This window comes from Ochotona princeps, chromosome X, assembly GCF_030435755.1.
Source record: "Ochotona princeps isolate mOchPri1 chromosome X, mOchPri1.hap1, whole genome shotgun sequence".
Classification (NCBI taxonomy): domain Eukaryota; kingdom Metazoa; phylum Chordata; class Mammalia; order Lagomorpha; family Ochotonidae; genus Ochotona; species Ochotona princeps.
Genome location: NC_080865.1, coordinates 68000825 through 68020242, shown reverse-complemented (window position 1 = coordinate 68020242; position 19418 = coordinate 68000825). Strand labels below are relative to the sequence as shown.

Genomic DNA, 19418 nt, shown 5'->3' with positions numbered 1-19418 from the left:
TCTTGGTTCTTGCGCTCACCTACAGGGACTGTGTCCTGACAGAGGAGTTTCCCAAGCTCCTTCATCAGAATCTCTCCCTATGTCAGATCTTGCTCATACTGGTGAGTCCATGGGCCAGTCCTACTTAGTCCACCTCCTATCCTGGTAGGAACAGTAGCCTTTCCTGACTGGCCTTCAACATTCTGGTTCTTACTGTTGGATATTTCAGCCCAGCCAAGGCTTGTCCATACCCAGACACTGCTCACACATGGCTCAGTAGGGGCAAAGATCTAGCCTAGTCCATCCCACATCTACCAAGTTTCTCCAGAGCACCAGATGTTGCTGGCATTTATCCCAGCTAGTTGTACCCAGCCCCAGTTCACACTTGTGCCAAGTGAGATTGCAGCCATATCCAGACCAGGACACAGCTCCCATTCCCGTCCCCACACTTTCCCGTGGGAACCCCAACCCAGCAAGGGTGTACTACCACAGCTCCCCAACCTAGCCTATTCCCAGTCCTAGATTACGCACATGCCAGTGGGTGCTCTGACCCAGTTGGCTTAGCCCCTCACCTGTCTCAGCCTTTGCCTTTGATGCTGTGGCCTAGTATCCCTGGCTCATGCAGACCAGTAGGTATAAGAACCTAGTTTGACATGACCTGTGCTTCATCCTGATTTATGTTCTTCCCTGTGAGTTGAGGTTTGCTCAGCCCTGCCAGGTAGGCCCCACATCCTCTTTTAAGGCTTTTCTTGTTTGGGAGGGCTTCAATTACTGATTCAATCTCATTGCACGTTATAGACTTATTCAGATTGTTAATTGCTTCTTGATTCGATTTTGGTGCATTGTATGTGTCCAAAAATCTATCCATCTCTTCTAGGTCTTCTCATTTGTTCGTATATAGTTGCTTATAATAGTTCCTAATAATTCTCTGTATGTTTGGGGTATCTGTTGAAATGTTTTCTTTCTTGTCTCTGATGCTATTTTTTTTTTCTGTTTTTTTTCTGTTATTATTATTTTTTTAAATATTCATTTATTCATTAATTACATTGCATTACATGACACAATTTCATAGGTACTGGGATTCCCCCCCCTTCACCCCAACCCCCTCCCCCATCATGAATTCCTTCACCTTGATGCATAACCACAGCTCAAGTTCCGTTGAGATTCCCTAATTAAAAGTTTACACCATACAGAATCCAGCATCCCACTTGTCCAGTTCAAGTTCAACCGCCTCTTAGGGAGGCCCTCTCAGGTTTGTAGGCAGAGCCAGCAGAGCGTCACCTCGATCAATTAGAAGCACCAACATATCATCAGCAACAGTCCAGGTATGATGAGGCTGGTGCAGAGTCCACTGATTGACATAGTCCGTCTTAGGGTTTCCCCTTGTCCAGTTTTCCGCTGCAAGCATAAAGCTGAGGTGGTTGATTCATCTACTCCATTTTCCATCTTTTTTTGATTAATGCTTTGATTCCTCCATTTTGTTCAGGGGAATCCCCCTAAAAAAAACTTTGAGGCATTCCCAGTCTCTGATGCTATTGATGTGTATCTTCTCCCTCCGTTTTTTTATTAGTTGGGCTAGTGTGAATCTATTTTGTTGGTTTTCTGAAAGAACCAGCTCTTTGATTCATTGATCTTATGTATCATTCCCTTGGTCTCTATTTGGTTTATTTCCTCCTTTATTTTGATGATTTCATTTTTCCTACTAATCTTGGAATTGCTTTGCTGTTGTTTTTCTAGTTCCTTCAACTGCAAGGCTAGCTAATTTACTGGATGCCTTTCTAATTTCTTAACATAAGCGTTGATTGAGATGCACTTTCCTCTTAAAACTGCCTTGATTGTGTCCCATAAGCTTTGATAAGTTGTGTTGATGCATTCATTAGTTTCAAACAATTTTTAATTTCCCCTTTGAGTTCCTCTCTAACCCATTGTTCATTTAATAACATATTATTCAGTCTCCAAGTGTTTGCAAGTCTTCTTAAGTGTTTTGACTTCTTGGTATCTAACTTCACTCCATGATGGTCTGAGATGATACATGGTACAATTTTGATTTTTTAAAATTTGCTGAGGCTTGTTTTGTGGCCTATAGCATGGTCAATTCTGGAGAAGGTTCCATGCACTGATGAAAAAAAGTGTATTCTCTATCTGTAGGATGAAAGGTTCGGTAGATATCAACTAAGTCCATTTGCTCTACAGTTTGGATAAGTTCTGCTATTTCTTTGCTGAGTTTCTGTTTTTTTTTTTAATCTGTGCATTCATGTTAATGGGGTATTAAGATCATCCATTATGATTGTATTGGAGTCTATTTCTCCCTTTAAGTCCATTAATGTTTGTTTCACATAGCTAGATGTCTTGGCATTTGGCGCATATATATTTATTATGGTAATCTCTTCTTGCCAAATGGATCCCTTGATCATTATATGGCATCCTTCTTCATCTCTTTTAATGTTTTTCACATCGATGTCTATATCATCTGATATAAGAATGCCTACCCCTGCACATTTTTCCTTAGCATTAGCTTAGAATATCTTTTTCCATCCTTTCACTTTCAGCTTTCTCTGATCTTTGTTAGTGAGAAATGTCTCCTGTAAGCAGCAGATAGATGCGTTTTGCTTTTTTGATCCAGTCCTCTAATCTATGGTGTTTGATTGATGAATTTAAACCATTTACATTTAATATTAACATGAATAAGTAGCAATTTGGTTCTGTCATCTTAGCAATGTGTTGTTCTTTGGTTGAGTCTTTTTTTTCTTTCTTTTTTTTTGAACAAAATTCCTTTCTTTTCTGATATATTTATTTATTTTTATTGCAAAGTTAGATATACAGAGAGGAGGAGAGACAGAGAGGAAGATCTTTCATCCAATGATTCACTCCCCAAGTGACCGTAACGGCTGGTACTGAGCCAAACCAAAGTCAGGAGCCAGGAACCTCTTCCGGGTCTCCCACATGGGTGCAGGGTCCCAAATCTTTGGGCTGTCCTCGACTGCTTTCCCAGGCCCAAGCAGGGAGCTGGATGGGAAATGGAGCTGCCGGGATTAGAACTGGCACCCCTATGGGATCCCAGGGCACCCAAGGCGAGGACTTTAGCTGCTAGGCCACGCCGCCAGGCCTGGTTGAGTCTTCTGTTAGCCTTTTAATGGGATGTTCTCCACATATGCCTTTGGCTTTGGTAGCTGCTATTCATTTTCTCTTTCACTAGAATATCTTTGAGTATTAGCTGTAGGGCAGGTTTGGAGGACATAAATTCTTGGAGATTTTCTTTATTGTGGAAGAATTTTATTCCATTTTCAAAGACAAAGGAGAGCTTTGCAGGATATGTTATTCTAGGCTGAAAATTTTTCCCTTTTAGAGTCTGGGATATGTCACTCCATTCTCTCCTGGGCATGTGGTGTTTTCTCTGAGAGGTCAGCTGTGAGTTTGATTGGGGTTCCTCTATAGGTCACTTGATTTTTCTCACGTGCACATTTAAGGATATTTTCCTTATGTTCAACTGAGGAGAGCTTGATTTTCATGTGTCTTGGTGAAGGTCGCTTTTTGTCAACCCTGTTGGGAGTCTTGTGACCCTCCTGCATGTTGTTTCCCAATTCGTTCTCTAGATTAGGAAAGTTTTTGTGTATTATTTCACTGAATACACCTTTAATCCCAGTTGCTCTTTCCGCAGTTTCTGGACCTCCCATAATTCTTATGTTATGCCTTTTAATTGTATCTTTTAGTTCCTCGATACTTTTTTTTAGCTTGGCCTAGCTCTGCTTACAGCTTTTTGTTTGTTTCCCCCTGGTGATAGGAAATATCTTCCAATTCTGAAATCATTCTATTTTTTAGACTCTCAACTGCACTTTTAATTTGCTCCACTGTATTCTTAACTTCTGAAATGTCACCTTTATAAGATTCTTTTCTTGTGAAATGAATTCTTTAAATTCTTTGAACTCTCACATTATGTGCTTCTCATTGTTAGTCAGAAGCTTTATAATCAGTTTTCTGAATTTTGTGTCCCTCATTTTTTCAGTGTCTTCCTCAGTTAACTCTGAGGGTAGTAGAAGCTTTTGTTTCTTTACTGGGGAGTCTTCAGTAACATTCATTGTGCCTCTGTCACTTCTTTTAACTTTTGACATTGCAATCCTGTTTGGTGTATTTTTCTTCTTAGTGCAGATTTCTAAGATGTATTACCTACAGGTATACAAGTCAGTTTTTATGTTCAGTCAGTGAACTGGGTTTGGAGGATGAAAATTGTCTCAGTTAACTGGTTTATCAGCGGCACTGATCTTGTCTAAACACACAAGATGGCACGTAGTGGTGCACTGCCGGAGAGCCGTAGCTGTTGGCTTTCTGATCCCTAGATCACACAGATCCTGCATGATGCAAAGCTTGCCAGCTGTCCTCCCCGTGGGATCTGCCAGGTATGACTAGCTGGAAATGTGCCCATGCTATGTTTGATTTCTGTGCTGTCAGCTCCGACCCACGACTAGTCTGCCGTGTGAAGTACACACTTCCCTTTCTGTTCGTTGCGAGGCCAAAGTATACAGCAGGATTGGCCAGTCCCAGAATGTCTCTAGCTCCTGAGCTCCCAGTGAGAACTCAAGCTCCCACCAGGCTGCCGCAAATGCTGATCAGTGGCCACCGCTGGATCACTGTTTGTCGCTGGAATCTGGATCACTGCTCACGGGAGGCTGGGGGTTTTATGTCCCCTGTAACAACACTCCGCCATCTTCTCCTCTTCCCTGTGTCCAGAGGATCTCCAGGTACCTTCCTGTTGATTCTTGACCAATATCTTTTTCTGTAATCTGTTCTCTGTTCTTTACCTTGACTAATTATTCTTCGTCATCTCAAATATGTCTGCCAAAAAAAGGTTTTTAACAAGAAAGCAGCTTCTGCTTGAATGTCTCACATGTCATGGATCACAATTCTGGAAGCTTCAGAAATGAGAGTGGACTCGTTGAGGCCTGGTTGTGCAGTGCACAGGAGGAGACAGGATGGCAGGAGCAATAACAGCTCTGCCTAGCTTGCAGGGTGTCTGTGGGGACTAGAAACCTGGGTGTCCAGCTGCTACCACAAGTTCTGATGAAAACACAAATGAGTGCAGGAGAAGGGAAATCCCAAACCACAGCCTCCCAGCAGTGCTGATGCCCCATGTGTGGTTCCCATTCACCAGCACCTGGCTCCAGAGTGGCTTAGTCCACCTCTGCCTGGCCTGGTGAGCAGACCCTGCTCAGCACAGGGCCCAGAAGTCACCTCAGCCACCATGACAGGAAATGTCCAGACTGGGAGCACAGCATGGACACCTGCTTCCCCAGCATTCAGCAGCAGGACAACCTGAGCCTCACCTTTCCCAGGTACCCAGCAGCCTCACAGACTCCCTGGGAATGACTGTCTTAGAGCACATGCCCTGGAGCCTGCCCACCAGCTCTGCAGCATCATCAGCTCCACTCACCAGGGTCACCAGAGAGATTCCAATATGGCTCCCTCTCACTTCTCCATGAACTGCACAAGCCTGTGGACATGGAGGGCACCAAGGCCTCCTGAAATTCATCACCTGCCATTAGCAGCCAAGGGTGTCCTCTCCCTCCCTGACTGGGGACTTTGCTGAGAACACCATCTCAGGGGAAATGTCCTGAACACTGACTACACTGGGGATGCACCTAGGGGTGGGACAGGGGCCGTTCTGGCATGATCAACAGAGACTTTCCTGACTTGTACACCTTGTGAATTCTATGGTCTTCTACAGGCTTTGTGACACAGCTCTCCAGGAAAATGCACAATTCCTCATCAACACAGCATCCATCCATAAAATGGTCAGCTCTACCAAATGTACCCTCAAGAGCCCTTGTGTGTTTCATATCAAGTCAAATTCTTTGGATGGCAATATCATATTACTGTGTTTTATGAAATATGGCAGACAGACAGAGAGCGCATGCGCACTAGCCCTGGCCGGAACCCAGCCTGAGCAACTGCTGCCCTAAGGAATGCTGGGGTCACGCGCTGGTTGAAGCGAGCACGTGAGAGTGCCAGCCCCTATCAGAAGCTTTCTACCTTGGATCCAAGGTCACGACTTGCAAGCCTTCCTCTGAGTGGCTGGTGTGAGTCCACGCGGGAGAGCTGACCAAGCCCACGCAGCTCACGTCACAGACTTGGAGTTTGTGACGTCAGGCAAAGCTGCCCATATAAAGAGCGCCGGCTTGGGGCCCCTGGGCTTGTCTGTGCTTCCCAGCCACCAGCCACTGCCTCCGCCATGGCTGAGCCGGGCTCTCCCTCGCCGCCTGCTGAGGGACCCCTCGTCTGCCAGGACCCTGAGAAGGCGTCCTCACCCCCCGGGAAACAGAGGAAACCCAGGCTCCGCCGCCGCCGCCTCCGCCTGGGCACCAGCCGGCAGCCGACCTTCGCCACCTATTTCCCGAAGGTTCTGAAGGAAATTCACGCAGGCCTCAGCCTGTCCAAGGAGGCCAAGGCCGTCATGGACTGCTTTGTGAGAGATCTCTTTGAGCGCATCGCTGATGAGGCCGCCAGCCTGGTCCGCAACAAGAGGGGCTCCACCCTGACCTATAGAGACATCCAAAGTGGGATACGCCTTGTGCTGCCCACTCAGCTCTACAAGTATGCCGACAGCCAGGGCAACAAGGCCCTCATTAAGTTCATCTCCAGCAAGTGAGCCGCCTCGGGCCCCCTGTGCCTGCCCACCCAATGGCCACCCTCTCAGCGGGAAAGACCTGCAGCACTGCACAGGGGGACTCTCCCAGGGGTTGGGACAGACAGTGCCTGGCACACTTCATGGACAGTCTTCACGGACTTACTCACTTCATCGATTCTACTAGATTCTCTGTGATGGGTACATCTCCTCCAAGGAGAATGGGGAGAACCTGTATCCGTTGTGCACTTATTAAACGCCTTATTCAATGCTCATTTCTGTCAAGTGTGTTCTTATAAGACAGCTCCTTGTCCCAAAGCCAGTCATGGTTTTCATGTGGTTCGCACTCTCCTTAGCCACAGGGACATAGGTGGGATGATGGGCAGCTTTAGTGTGTATGAGATATTAATACATAAAATTAAGAACTTGCATAGATCACACACATGTCCTCCACTTTCCCCAACATATCCTTTCCCTGAATTCACTTAAATATGTGAATGAGTGTTCAAGAATGGTACAGCTTCCTTCAATAACAGGTTCAAGGAAACATTTAGTCCCCAGTACCTTTTAGTCTGTAATGACTACTGCAAGTCCTGCAGATTGATCAGTCTACTCCAAAGAGACAGCTGTCTTTTGCTTTAAAAAAAACAAAACCATTTTGTTGCTTGCAATAAGTGTAGGTTCATTTTTAAGATTTACTGATTTTTAATGGAAATGTAGATCTACAGAGAGGAGAGACAGAAAATTTTCCATTGACTGGTTCACTCTCCCACTGGCCACAATTGTCAGAGCTGAGCCAATACAAAACCAGGAGACAGGAATTTCTTTACGGTGTTTCGTATGGGTGCAGGACCCCAAGTACTTTGGCTATCTTCTGCTGTTTTCCCTGGCCATAAGCAGGGAGCTGAATGGGAAGTGGAGCATGCAGAATACATATCTTTACTCATATGGTATTCTAGCAGTTGAGGAGGGAGAATTAGCCAATCGAGCCCTTGCATTGGTTCCTGTTATGTGTGTCTTGGGAAAAGTGATTGTACAAGCAGAATAGACCAATCCCTAGAGTGCACTGGGACAGCCTAGGAGGAATCTACACACCATGAGGGACAGCCAGCAGCTAGAAACGTGGGATCTGCAGGGGATGGGCTGGTGAGCCACCACCAACCTTGATCTGGAGCCTGCAAAGTGTAGGCCATGGCAGTCATATCATCTGTTATTTTAATGTGACTTGAAAATATAAAGCCATACGTGGAATGGGATATTTTCTTTGCTGGCTGCAGCAAAATTAAGAAGAGAACTAGAAAACCTGTGCTATAACAGCAACAAGTAAATTTTGCAAAATGTGGACTCAAAACCATTGTGTGTTTGGAATGAATCTCTGAACATCCACAGAGCCTTCTAAGTCGTTCACTTGGACAGTGGCATCAATAACAGCTTGGGGTATTGACATCTCATGCTGAAGTGCTGGTTTCAAGTATCAACTACTCTGCTCCTGATCCACATTCCTATTGATGCTCATTCTATGAAAGCAAACAATTATGTCAGTAACAACCACTCTAGCAGGAGACCCAGATTTAATTTAGGGTTTCTCCTGGTGCAGCCCATGCTGGTTGGCGCATCTGCAGAATGAATCTGTGGATGAGAAAATCTTCTTTCTTTGTCCTTGCTTTCTAATTAATGAAAATACATAATTCCTTTAAGACATAAGGCATGCACCTATTGACATGATCCATAACACTAAATAGAGCTGCAACAGAATATCAAGTTTTATAATATGGCATGAAATAATTTTTTAAGTTTTCTCCATATGTATTGACCTTTACATACTTTATTGTGATAAGTAAACTAAGACCAATTAAAGTTTACTCTTTTTTGGCTTGTCAGTTCAAAAATCAAATTGTAGATTGATCAAAACAGAGAGCACCATAGCAGGGCTTTTGCTTGAAACAGGAATTATCGTGGGAGCACAGCAGAGACCACAGAGGCCCTCTGGACACCTGGCTTCGGTCTGGCCCAGCCCCAGACTCGGCTGCCACTTTGGGAGTGATAGAGCAGATGAAAGCTCTTCTCCTTCAGTACCTCCATTTCTCCCCCTCCCTCTCCCTCAGCTTTTCAAGGAAATGAAAAAAGTTTAAAAAAAAAAAAAAAACCGCCAACAGAGACAATCGGACAGCAATCTTCCACGTGCTGTTTTCCTGCAAAAATTCCAAAATCACCCATGTTGGACCAGCATGAAGTTAAGACTGGAAGTTTATCTCCAGTCTTCCAGGTCCAAGGCAGTGTCCCTAGAGCTTGAACCTGGACCTACTGCCGTGCACAGTCAATAGGCGGGAAGCTAAGTCTGGGAGGCAACATGGACTGTAAACCAGGTTCCATGATGCAACATGTGAGCATCTGCAGACAAACTGCAAAATTGATGCACAGCCCACAGCTTTAGCTTTCAAAAACAAAGTTTTATTTATTTTAGAGACAGAGTGAATCACATGGGCAGAGTCAGAGAAGGGAGAAGGATGAGACAGAGGCAACACAGTTATCTCCCCTGGCAAGTCCAGTTCCCAAATGCCTGCAATACTCACCTCTCACTTCACTTCCTGTCATAAGAAAGTTTAGCTTCAAAACATGTATTAGCCAACGATTTGGTGAAATTAAAGAGCAGAGTGTCGGCCAGCACAGTATCCAAGAAAGTTAATCTGCAGTTGCATCTCCAACAACGCATATCAAAGCCAGGATGTGAGTCCAGGCTGCTCCTATCCTGATCCTGATCCTGCTAATATAAACGGAAAAGCAAGGGAGCATTTTCATCATCCTCTGGCCCCTCCAACCCACACTCGAGACCTGGGTGGAGTGGCTGGATCCAGGCTTCCATGTGGTCCTACCAAGGATGTTGGTCAATTTGTGTGAGAAGCAGAAGGAATGAAAATATGTCTCTCTATCCTGGCTCTTCTTCTCTCTCGCTGACTCAGGCTTTGAAATGAATACCAATTTTCAAAACTAAGGAAAAGCATAGCTATAGACAGAGGGAGAAAGACAAGAAATGCCCATCGTTGATTCCTTACCAACATTTTTTAAACATGTTGGTTGAGCTAGGCCTAATCCAAGCACCAGGACCAGAATGCAGGTCTGTGTGGGAATGACTGGAACATGACAGCTCTTGCCCTCACTTGCAGAAGCTCACAGTGGGCATGAGCAGAAAACCAGAATGGAAACAGGTCCTGAACTGGAGCTCAGGCATTCCAATGTTAGATATTGTCACCATGGCAGATATCTCACCTGTAGCACCAAGTGCCCATGCTACCACTTTACACTTCTACAACACAGTTACAGTGCAGCCTGCCACGTTGGCTTGCCCTACGAGCACCTGTTCCCAGCTGCACTACTTCCCATGCAGCTCCCTGTTAATTAGTGCGGCTCAGGAGTCAGCAGAACATGATAACCCAAGCACTTACGTGCCTGCTGCCCAAAGCCAAGATCAGCCTGATCTTGATTCCATGCTTCAGCTTGTCCCAACCACAGTCATTGTTGCCACTTGGAGAGTGATCCAGAAGATGAAAGACCTACTCAGTCTCCCAATGTCTCTCTCTACCCCAGATTTCCCCTAAATGTGACAAGTATTTTACAGTAACTGACAGACAGAGGGACATAGAAATATCCCATCTGCTCTTTCTTTCCAAACATTCTAAAATTGCTATTGCTGGATGTCCCTGAAGCCAGGTCCAGGAGCTCAATCCAGGACAGCCAGGTCTCAGGCAGGGTCCCTAGTGCTTTCAACAAAGGCCCAGGACATCAATGCAATCTAATAATTCCAGCTGCAGTGCTCCAAGATTTTTCACCCTCAGTGGGCAGCTCTGAAAAGAGACATTGGTGGTGGTGGGGGGGCGGGCAGACAGCTGGGCATGGAATGGGTACCATAGGAAGCACCTACCCATCCGTGTGGGGTTCCCTTTCACCAGCCCGTGGCACCCCAGAGGCTGAGTCTGCCACTCACCCGACTTCTGAGCAGAGAGCCTCGTCTTCACGGAACCCAGACAGCACCAGCACAGTGTCTGAAAGCAGGAGAACATAGACCTCAGTCTTTCCTGGGTGCGGAAACAACCTCACTCACTCCTGGGGGAGGCAGTCTGACAGCCCAGCGTCCTCATGGCTGCCCACGTGCTGTGTGATATCAAGTGCTCCTCTGACTGCTACGTGACCACCAGACAAGATGCCCAAAAGGTCCCTCCAGTTACCTGGCCAGCCTGCAAACAGGGAACGTGGAGGACACCACGGCCTCCTAAGGTTTCCCAACACAATGATCAACAGCCTCAGACCCCTCCCTTTCTCCTCCCCCACATCTGGGGTCTGCCGGGTTCTTGTCTCAGAGAAACAGAATTTGCACGTCGTCAGGGACCAGGAACCGTACACTACTAACAGTCAGAACCCTGTGCCTGCAAACACCACCCAACACTCGGAGAGCAGCTGTCAAAGCAGCCTGCCAGTGCAGCCCATGTGGGCCACAGGGTACAGCCTCTGTGGGCCCCTTTCTGGAATCAGAGCTGGTCATAACCATCAAGGAAAGGGTAGAACACCAACCAGAAGGCAGGGAGAACAATGTACTGGGAGGCCAGAACAACAAAACCAAAAAGAAACACAGAGGAAGTACAGTGAGAGGAACCAGTGTGGGCAGTGTGAGGGTATGCTAGTCAGGCCTGCGATGTGAAGCAACAAGCAGAGTGACTGGGGGGTACAGCTTGGGGTGAGTGCTCAGAGACAGTGAGACAGGCTTTTCGCCTCAGTGTGTGGCTCTGAAAAGAGCCTTTGTGGAGAGACGCTGGGCAGCACCTCGGCAGCTCACTTGTGTCTGTGGTAATTCAGGAGGGCATTGGAGCCCTGGAAGACAGAGACCAGGCGAAGCTCGCCAGACAGCAGGCGCTGGATGGCGTCCTGGATCTCGACGTGGGTGAGGACGGAGCGGTTCCTATCCCGGAGCAAGCAGGAGGCCTCCTGGGCGATGCGCTCCAAGAGTTCCCTCACGTAACTGTCCAGGAGGCTCCTGGCCGCCCTAGACAGGGTGAGGTCCTCATGGCGCCTCAGGAGAAGCCTGGGGAAGCAGCCAGCGAAGCTGTGTTCATGGCCCTGGTGGCGGTGGTGGTGGCGGCGGCGGTGGTGGCGGCGTCTAGGTGTCTCCTCCCTTGGAGGGTTCGAGGCTGGCTCCTGGGTCTCCTCAGAAGTCGAGTCACCATGGGGCTCAGCCATCTCCGTGTTGCCACGGGTGGCGCTGCAGTCTGGCTTATATACTCAGGAGGGCTGCCCAATCCGGCAGTATCCGCCTCAGACAGGATGACAGGCCAGCTGCCCCCTGCATCCCCCTCCACAGTTGCTCGGCTCACACGTGATTGGACAGCTATTCTGCCCAGAGACAGAGCAGCCAATCACAGGGGGCGCTGCTGAGCAGCTCCTAGCCTTAGATGGAAAGGCTCATGATGATGGGTCAGCAGATCAGAGCACTTAAGCTGACACCAGCGTAGGAGCACTTGGAAATGGCTTCTATAACATCGCACTTTGAATGTTTAACTTCTCCCACAGCTATCAGCAACTGCCTAGGCTGCCTTGTACCTGGACAAGTGCTAAAGTGCTGAGAGAAAAGTAACCAAAGGCTATCAGGTATTCTGAACCTGGTTAATATCAAGTTTGTGTTAACTATACCAGTGTGCCAGCACACTTGCCTAGTTCATAATGTTCATCAAATAAGTGGGGAAGTTGTGTAATGGTGTGCTTGAACATGAAACCCCGCCCCCCAGGCAGAGGGTGAGTGGATATGTTAGACCACTAATGGTATATTTGACAGGGAAGGACTTGTGTGTGTGGTCTTAGGAGGAACAGGTCACTGCAATCATCGGTAGGCAGTGGGACGTAGATGAAGTAATTCAGAGACAGGAAACCAAAGGTACATTCGGGTCAGTGCAAGGAAGCTGCCCATGTTGAGAAACTGATTGGAGCCAAATTATATCATCTAACACCTATTGGTGCTCAACAAAATTTGGAGGTTCGGGGCATGGCTGACTGGGCAAGGACTCAGAATCCACCCATAAGAGTCAGAGAAAGGTTGACACAAGTCAGGTTGGGCCACAGCACCCACCAGAATGTGAGATAACAGTATCTGGGAGAAGTTCTATAGGGACTCGTGAGATCAACTGTTGATGTCAGCACCTGCCAGTTTGTGCAGGAGCTGGTAGTAGCAGGCTGAGACATGGTAGCCCACGGAACACATCTGACTCTCTCAGGAGCCAGGGCTAGGAGGAGGCCAGGCTGGACCAGGCTATAGCACATGTGACAAAACATGTGAAGGCCAGGAACGAAGGCAGACCCAGCAAGGCAGGGCTGTTGTACTCTTCAGCACACGTGGCTAGCGGGTCTTGGAGCAGGCATGGTATGAGGACATAGGTGAATCTCCTACTAGGTCAGAGCTGACAAGAGCCAAGGCTGTGGGCGACCGAGCAAGGAAGCGCTACACAGTATTTGGCATGTGTATGGACTGGGTCTTGGGACAGGCAGGGCTGGTCCAAGTTCCTCTCACTGGTGCACACAAGAGCCATGACAGGACGTGGGCCCTGACTCCATAGGGAAGGCAGCAACATTGAAAAGAGGGAACTGACACTGTAGCATGTCATGTCCGTCTAATGAGCTCCCCCCCCACCCAGCACATCCAGAGCAAGGTTGGGTCAGGCTGAGCTACGGTGCTGCACAACTAGAAAGAGCTGGGAGAAAATGTCAGCCTGGCAGAGTCAGTTTGTAATACTTGCAGATGAATACCAAGCATAGGAGCAGACCATCTCAAATGGGACTGCAGCATGTACTGCCACATTCAGTTCCCGGTCTGCGAGTGGGCCTGGCACGGGAATTCCAGACACTCCACCGTGAGGACAGTGCTTCCATTGGTGAGTGTGAGAACCGGAAATGAGAAGCATAAAGGTACTGTGAGGGCTGCAGCACCTGTCAGCCGGCTTGTACCAGGATCTGGGAGTGGGCACAGTTTGGCTAGGCCAAAGCACTCACTGGCAGAGGGCAGGATTGGGTGCAAGACATGTCAGGCTGGATCGTACTAACCTCTGGTAGGAGCAAGATCTGGTGTTGGTAGGAGAACCATGGGAACACACGTGCTCAGCTGCAGCTCCTCTTGGTGAGCATGAGAGACATGGCTGTGGATGGAACAGGCTGGTCAAGGCAGCAACACTCTTCGGCATACATGCGGGGTGTGTCTGGGTGCAGGTTGGGCTGGGCTAAGCCGCAGCAACAATGGGTATGCATGAGAGCTGGATAGGACATGAGATAGATGAGGCTAGGCTGCAGCATGTTACAGCACATGCAAAAACTATAGAGAAACAAAACCTAGGGCTGGGGTTGGGCCTAGTAGGGGATATTGTGGGTACCCCAACCGGGCTGTGACACTAGCTAGTATGCATGAAGAGCAGGCTGGGGGCCAACTGGGTTACATTGGGTCAGAGCAACTGACAGTTCATATGAGATGGGGCTGTGGCTAGAAATGAGTAGGCTGTCCCATCCACTTGTGTGTGCATTGGCTGACCTTGCACTGACTGAGGAACACAAAGGTCTAAGTTGGGGTCACCCCGGGACAGGTTTCTTGGGGACTCCCCAAGACGATTGTAGGACACAAACCCCAGTGTCAGGGAAAATCACAGTACATGAGGTCCAACCTTGCAGTGCATGTGTCAAGACTTGACCTCCCCACTTGCTGATGCCTGTGCTGCCAATAGCATGCCCACATTCACACGCGACATAACAGCCACCAAACCTAGGCCAGCAGAGGGCGCTGAATCCCGCATACAGAGGATGATAAGCAGATCAGTTTGGACAATTCTCCTGGCCAAGCTTTCAACAAGTGTCTGGGAGTGTGGATGCACTAAGGTACATTTGGTCAGCCCATAGACCTTGGAAAGATTTGTTTAACTCGAATGCAGTGAATTCCACAGAGGCCCAAAACCATCAAAACCACTCAAGTATTACCCGTGGAACAAATACACCTACATCGGGATTTCTAAAGCACCATAAAATGAGTGCACTGCATTTCTGGATGCTAACAGCAAGGAGTGCTCCTGCCCCTTCCCCACACTCAGCACACACAGAAAGAAGAATACAAACTGAGATGTTTGTCAGATTGAGCTACCTCTATACTGTGACGCCTCCCACCATAACAGGAGGCCCACATGGGTATGCATCCCTCAAACTATGTAAATAGTATGAAAAATAAAGCTTTCTTTTTGAAGTAGATCTTTTTAATGCTTGTTGCAGATTATTTAATAAATAGCTGTCTTGATGACTGTAGAGCAAGGCCTACCTTTCAGAAAAATCACAGTGATGATGGTTTTCCCATTTAATCTGTAGTTGTATATTATGATTAGAAGTTATTTAAAGGAAACTGCTATGATACATAAAGCTGCATTTATACATCCATCATTTTCAGGATTGTTGGTAACCTGGACAAATTTCCCCTATATAACCTTGCCTCTGTGTGACACAAGGCCGAAATCACTCACTTTCACCTCGATGACTGAACCTTTGGAAGTGAAAGCCAAAGTTGTATATAATGGGGATAGCTGTTACATCGTACACCAAGTATTGCCAGACTGAAGGTGGCTTGCAGTTCTGGATGTGTTATACAATCTTTCTTGAAATATAAGCAAATTAATCTGATCTATCTTTTATATTTGGGTGGTTTTCTTGTAGATGCATATCCAAAAAGGCTGACTTGGGTAGCCATCCTCTTCCATGCCTTCTACCTCTTTTTCCTTTTCGAATATTTTTTAATACTTCTACTTCTCCCTGGGCATGAACTTTAGGCAGAGGGACTTGCCATTTACCTGCTTTCTCTTTTGGTTTTTGGTTAATCATATTAGAAAGGCCTTTAGCTCAAGACTGTCCCTCTCAGTCCAGCAGATAGGCCAGTGCTGTTCCGGGAGAATATTTTCATTGCTTTTGGTTTGGTGCTTCTCCGTTCATGCACCTTGATGGTCTTCTTTATCTCTATTTTCTCAGCATGGCGCTGATTGGTGTAAATCTGACCTTTCCGACCAATTATCTTTTACCTTCCTTGAAGATTCATGAGCCTCACGACTTTCCCTTTCTCTGTGCTTATCATGGGAATTAAAATCTTACTGATTGCATTTAGGGTGTAACTCAATAAATTCATTATGTGGTGTGGTGAGTGACTGAGAACCACCTGCTTCCTGGCCTGCCTCCTGGCCAGAAGAAAGTTCCAAAACCTTTACAACATTAAAAAAAAAGTTTTTTTAAGCAAGAAAGCAGCTTCTGCTTGAATGTCTCACATGTCATGGATCACAATTCTGGAAGCTTCAGAAATGAGAGTGGACTCGTTGAGGCCTGGTTGCGCAGTGCACAGGAGGAGACAGGATGGCAGGAGCAATAACAGCTCTGCCTAGCTTGCAGGGTGTCTGTGGGGACTAGAAACCTGGGTGTCCAGCTGCTACCACAAGTTCTGATGAAAACACAAATGAGTGCAGGAGAAGGGAAATCCCAAACCACAGCCTCCCAGCAGTGCTGATGCCCCATGTGTGGTTCCCATTCACCAGCACCTGGCTCCAGAGTGGCTTAGTCCACCTCTGCCTGGCCTGGTGAGCAGACCCTGCTCAGCACAGGGCCCAGAAGTCACCTCAGCCACCATGACAGGAAATGTCCAGACTGGGAGCACAGCATGGACACCTGCTTCCCCAGCATTCAGCAGCAGGACAACCTGAGCCTCACCTTTCCCAGGTACCCAGCAGCCTCACAGACTCCCTGGGAATGACTGTCTTAGAGCACATGCCCTGGAGCCTGCCCACCAGCTCTGCAGCATCAACAGCTCCACTCACCAGGGTCACCAGAGAGATTCCAATATGGCTCCCTCTCGCTTCCCCATGAACTGCACAAGCCTGTGGACATGGAGGGCACCAAGGCCTCCTGAAGTTCATCACCTGCCATTAGCAGCCAAGGGGGCTTTGCTGAGAACACCATCTCAGGGGAAATGTCCTGAACACTGACTACACTGGGGATGCACCTAGGGGTGGGACAGGGGTCGTTCTGGCATGATCAACAGAGACTTTCCTGACTTGTACACCTTGTGAATTCTATGGTCTTCTACAGGCTTTGTGACACAGCTCTCCAGGAAAATGCACAATTCCTCATCAACACAGCATCCATCCATAAAATGGTCAGCTCTACCAAATGTACCCTCAAGAGCCCTTGTGTGTTTCATATCAAGTCAAATTCTTTGGATGGCAATATCATATTACTGTGTTTTATGAAATATGGCAGACAGACAGAGAGCGCATGCGCACTAGCCCTGGCCGGAACCCAGCCTGAGCAACTGCTGCCCTAAGGAATGCTGGGGTCACGCGCTGGTTGAAGCGAGCACGTGAGAGTGCCAGCCCCTATCAGAAGCTTTCTACCTTGGATCCAAGGTCACGACTTGCAAGCCTTCCTCTGAGTGGCTGGTGTGAGTCCACGCGGGAGAGCTGACCAAGCCCACGCAGCTCACGTCACAGACTTGGAGTTTGTGACGTCAGGCAAAGCTGCCCATATAAAGAGCGCCGGCTTGGGGCCCCTGGGCTTGTCTGTGCTTCCCAGCCACCAGCCACTGCCTCCGCCATGGCTGAGCCGGGCTCTCCCTCGCCGCCTGCTGAGGGACCCCTCGTCTGCCAGGACCCTGAGAAGGCGTCCTCACCCCCCGGGAAACAGAGGAAACCCAGGCTCCGCCGCCGCCGCCTCCGCCTGGGCACCAGCCGGCAGCCGACCTTCGCCACCTATTTCCCGAAGGTTCTGAAGGAAATTCACGCAGGCCTCAGCCTGTCTAAGGAGGCCAAGGCCGTCATGGACTGCTTTGTGAGAGATCTCTTTGAGCGCATCGCTGATGAGGCCGCCAGCCTGGTCCGCAACAAGAGGGGCTCCACCCTGACCTATAGAGACATCCAAAGTGGGATACGCCTTGTGCTGCCCACTCAGCTCTACAAGTGTGCCGACAGCCAGGGCAACAAGGCCCTCATTAAGTTCATCTCCAGCAAGTGAGCCGCCTCGGGCCCCCTGTGCCTGCCCACCCAATGGCCACCCTCTCAGCGGGAAAGACCTGCAGCACTGCACAGGGGGACTCTCCCAGGGGTTGGGACAGACAGTGCCTGGCACACTTCATGGACAGTCTTCACGGACTTACTCACTTCATCGATTCTACTAGATTCTCTGTGATGGGTACATCTCCTCCAAGGAGAATGGGGAGAACCTGTATCCGTTGTGCACTTATTAAACGCCTTGTTCAATGCTCATTTCTGTCAAGTGTGTTCTTATAAGACAGCTCCTTGTCCCAAAGCCAGTCATGGTTTCCATGTGGTTCGCACTCTCCTTAGTCACAGGGACATAGGTGGGATGATGGGCAGCTTTAGTGTGTATGAGATAAAAGAGCAACACATAAAATGAAGTTTTTGGAGTATGGTGCGGTAGCCTATTGGCTGAAGTCCTGGCCTTACATGTGCCAGGATCCAATGTGGGCACCCGTCCTAATCCCAGTGGTGCCATGTCCCATCCAGCTCACTGCCTGTGGTTGGGAGCAGTCGAGGATGGCCCAAAGCCTTGGTACCCTGCATCCACGCAGGAGACCTGGAGGTGGCTCTGGGCTCCTGGCTTCAGCTCGGCGTATCTCCGGCCATTGCGGCTGCTTAGGGAATGAATCAACGGACGGAGAGAGGAAGATATTCCTCTCTCTTCCTTTCGGTATATCTGACTTTCTAATTCAAAGAAATCATCAACAAATAAGTAAGAACTTTACATAGATCACACATATCTAATTCACTTTCCCCAACACATTTTTTCCCTGAATTCACTTAAATACGTGACTGAGTGTTCAAGAATGGTATAACCTCCAGTAATAATAGGTTGAAGAATCCATTTATTGCCCCATACCTTGTAGTCTGTAATTACTACTGCAAGTCCTGCTGATTGATCAGTCCACTCCTTAAAGAGAGCTGTGTTTCAATTTTATGAAACAGAAATTTGAAGACTTGCAATCCCTGTGTGTGTGTTTGTGTGTTATTTTTTCTGAGATTTACTAATATTTATTGGAGAGACAGGTCTACGGAGTGGAGAGACAGAAAATTTCCATTCATTTGTTCACTGGCCACACCGTCAGAGCTGAGGCAGTACGTGACCTGGAACCAGGAGTCTCTTCACAGTGTCCCATTTGAGTGCAAGGCTCCAATTACTTTGTCTATCCGATGCTGTTTTCCCTGGCCACAAGCAGGAAGCTGGATGGGAAATGCAGCATGTGGCAGACAAATCATCAGTCCTATGTTATCCTAACGTTCTGTGGGGAGCATTAGCCAATCGAGTCCTTGCATAGAACCCATGTCACTCATTGAGGAGGCCTGGATAATGTCACAAGCTCTGGATTTGCGCCTGTCCCAGCCTGAAGATAGACCCCTGGCGCTACCTCCACGGCTCCCAGGTGTGTGGCAAAGTCCCTCCTGCTTGAATCATCAGTGTTTATTGGCAGGGACACAGAACAGGCAACAGAGTTTGGACTGGAATCCAGGCTCTGCAGTGTGGAATGTGGGCATCCCAAGAAATATGTACCTGTTAGAACTAATGTGCATCTCACAGTTTCTCTTTTAACAACAAAATTTTATTTGAAAGGCCTAGGGGTAGAGACCTGTTGAGAGACAGAGTGTGTGTGAGAGAGAAAATGAGACAGTTCCCAGGCTCATTGCTGTAGCCTACTGGCTAAAGTCCTCACCTTGCATGTGCCTTGATCTCATATGGGTGCCTTCCCTACTTCCCTCCATATCTGCCT

The 19418-nt window shown here is 48.0% G+C and overlaps 3 protein-coding genes and 1 pseudogene across 3 annotated transcripts; 2 read left to right on the top strand and 2 right to left on the bottom strand.

Moving 5' to 3' along the window:
• Nucleotides 1-6202: 6202 nt before the first annotated feature.
• On the top strand, nucleotides 6203-6619 carry LOC131478638 (late histone H2B.L4-like). The gene has a single exon (XM_058659145.1). The coding sequence runs from the start codon at nucleotides 6203-6205 to the stop codon at nucleotides 6617-6619; it is 417 nt and encodes a 138-aa protein (XP_058515128.1).
• A 4800-nt stretch (nucleotides 6620-11419) lies between these two features.
• On the bottom strand, nucleotides 11420-11824 carry LOC101523210 (histone H2B type F-M). Its single transcript, XM_004590232.2, has one exon. It carries the CDS (start codon nucleotides 11822-11824, stop codon nucleotides 11420-11422), a length of 405 nt encoding a protein of 134 aa, XP_004590289.2.
• Nucleotides 11825-15029: 3205 nt separating this feature from the next.
• Nucleotides 15030-17232, bottom strand: LOC101522966 (ribosome biogenesis protein NSA2 homolog; annotated as a pseudogene).
• LOC131478637 (late histone H2B.L4-like) lies at nucleotides 17231-17647 on the top strand. The gene has a single exon (XM_058659144.1). The coding sequence runs from the start codon at nucleotides 17231-17233 to the stop codon at nucleotides 17645-17647; it is 417 nt and encodes a 138-aa protein (XP_058515127.1).
• The last annotated feature ends 1771 nt before the right edge of the window (nucleotides 17648-19418 follow it).

Coding starts and splice junctions, on each gene's coding strand:
- LOC101523210 (XM_004590232.2), bottom strand. CDS start 11,824: ATGGCTGAGCCCCATGGTGACTCGACTTCTGAGGAGACCCAGGAGCCA.
- LOC131478638 (XM_058659145.1), top strand. CDS start 6,203: ATGGCTGAGCCGGGCTCTCCCTCGCCGCCTGCTGAGGGACCCCTCGTC.
- LOC131478637 (XM_058659144.1), top strand. CDS start 17,231: ATGGCTGAGCCGGGCTCTCCCTCGCCGCCTGCTGAGGGACCCCTCGTC.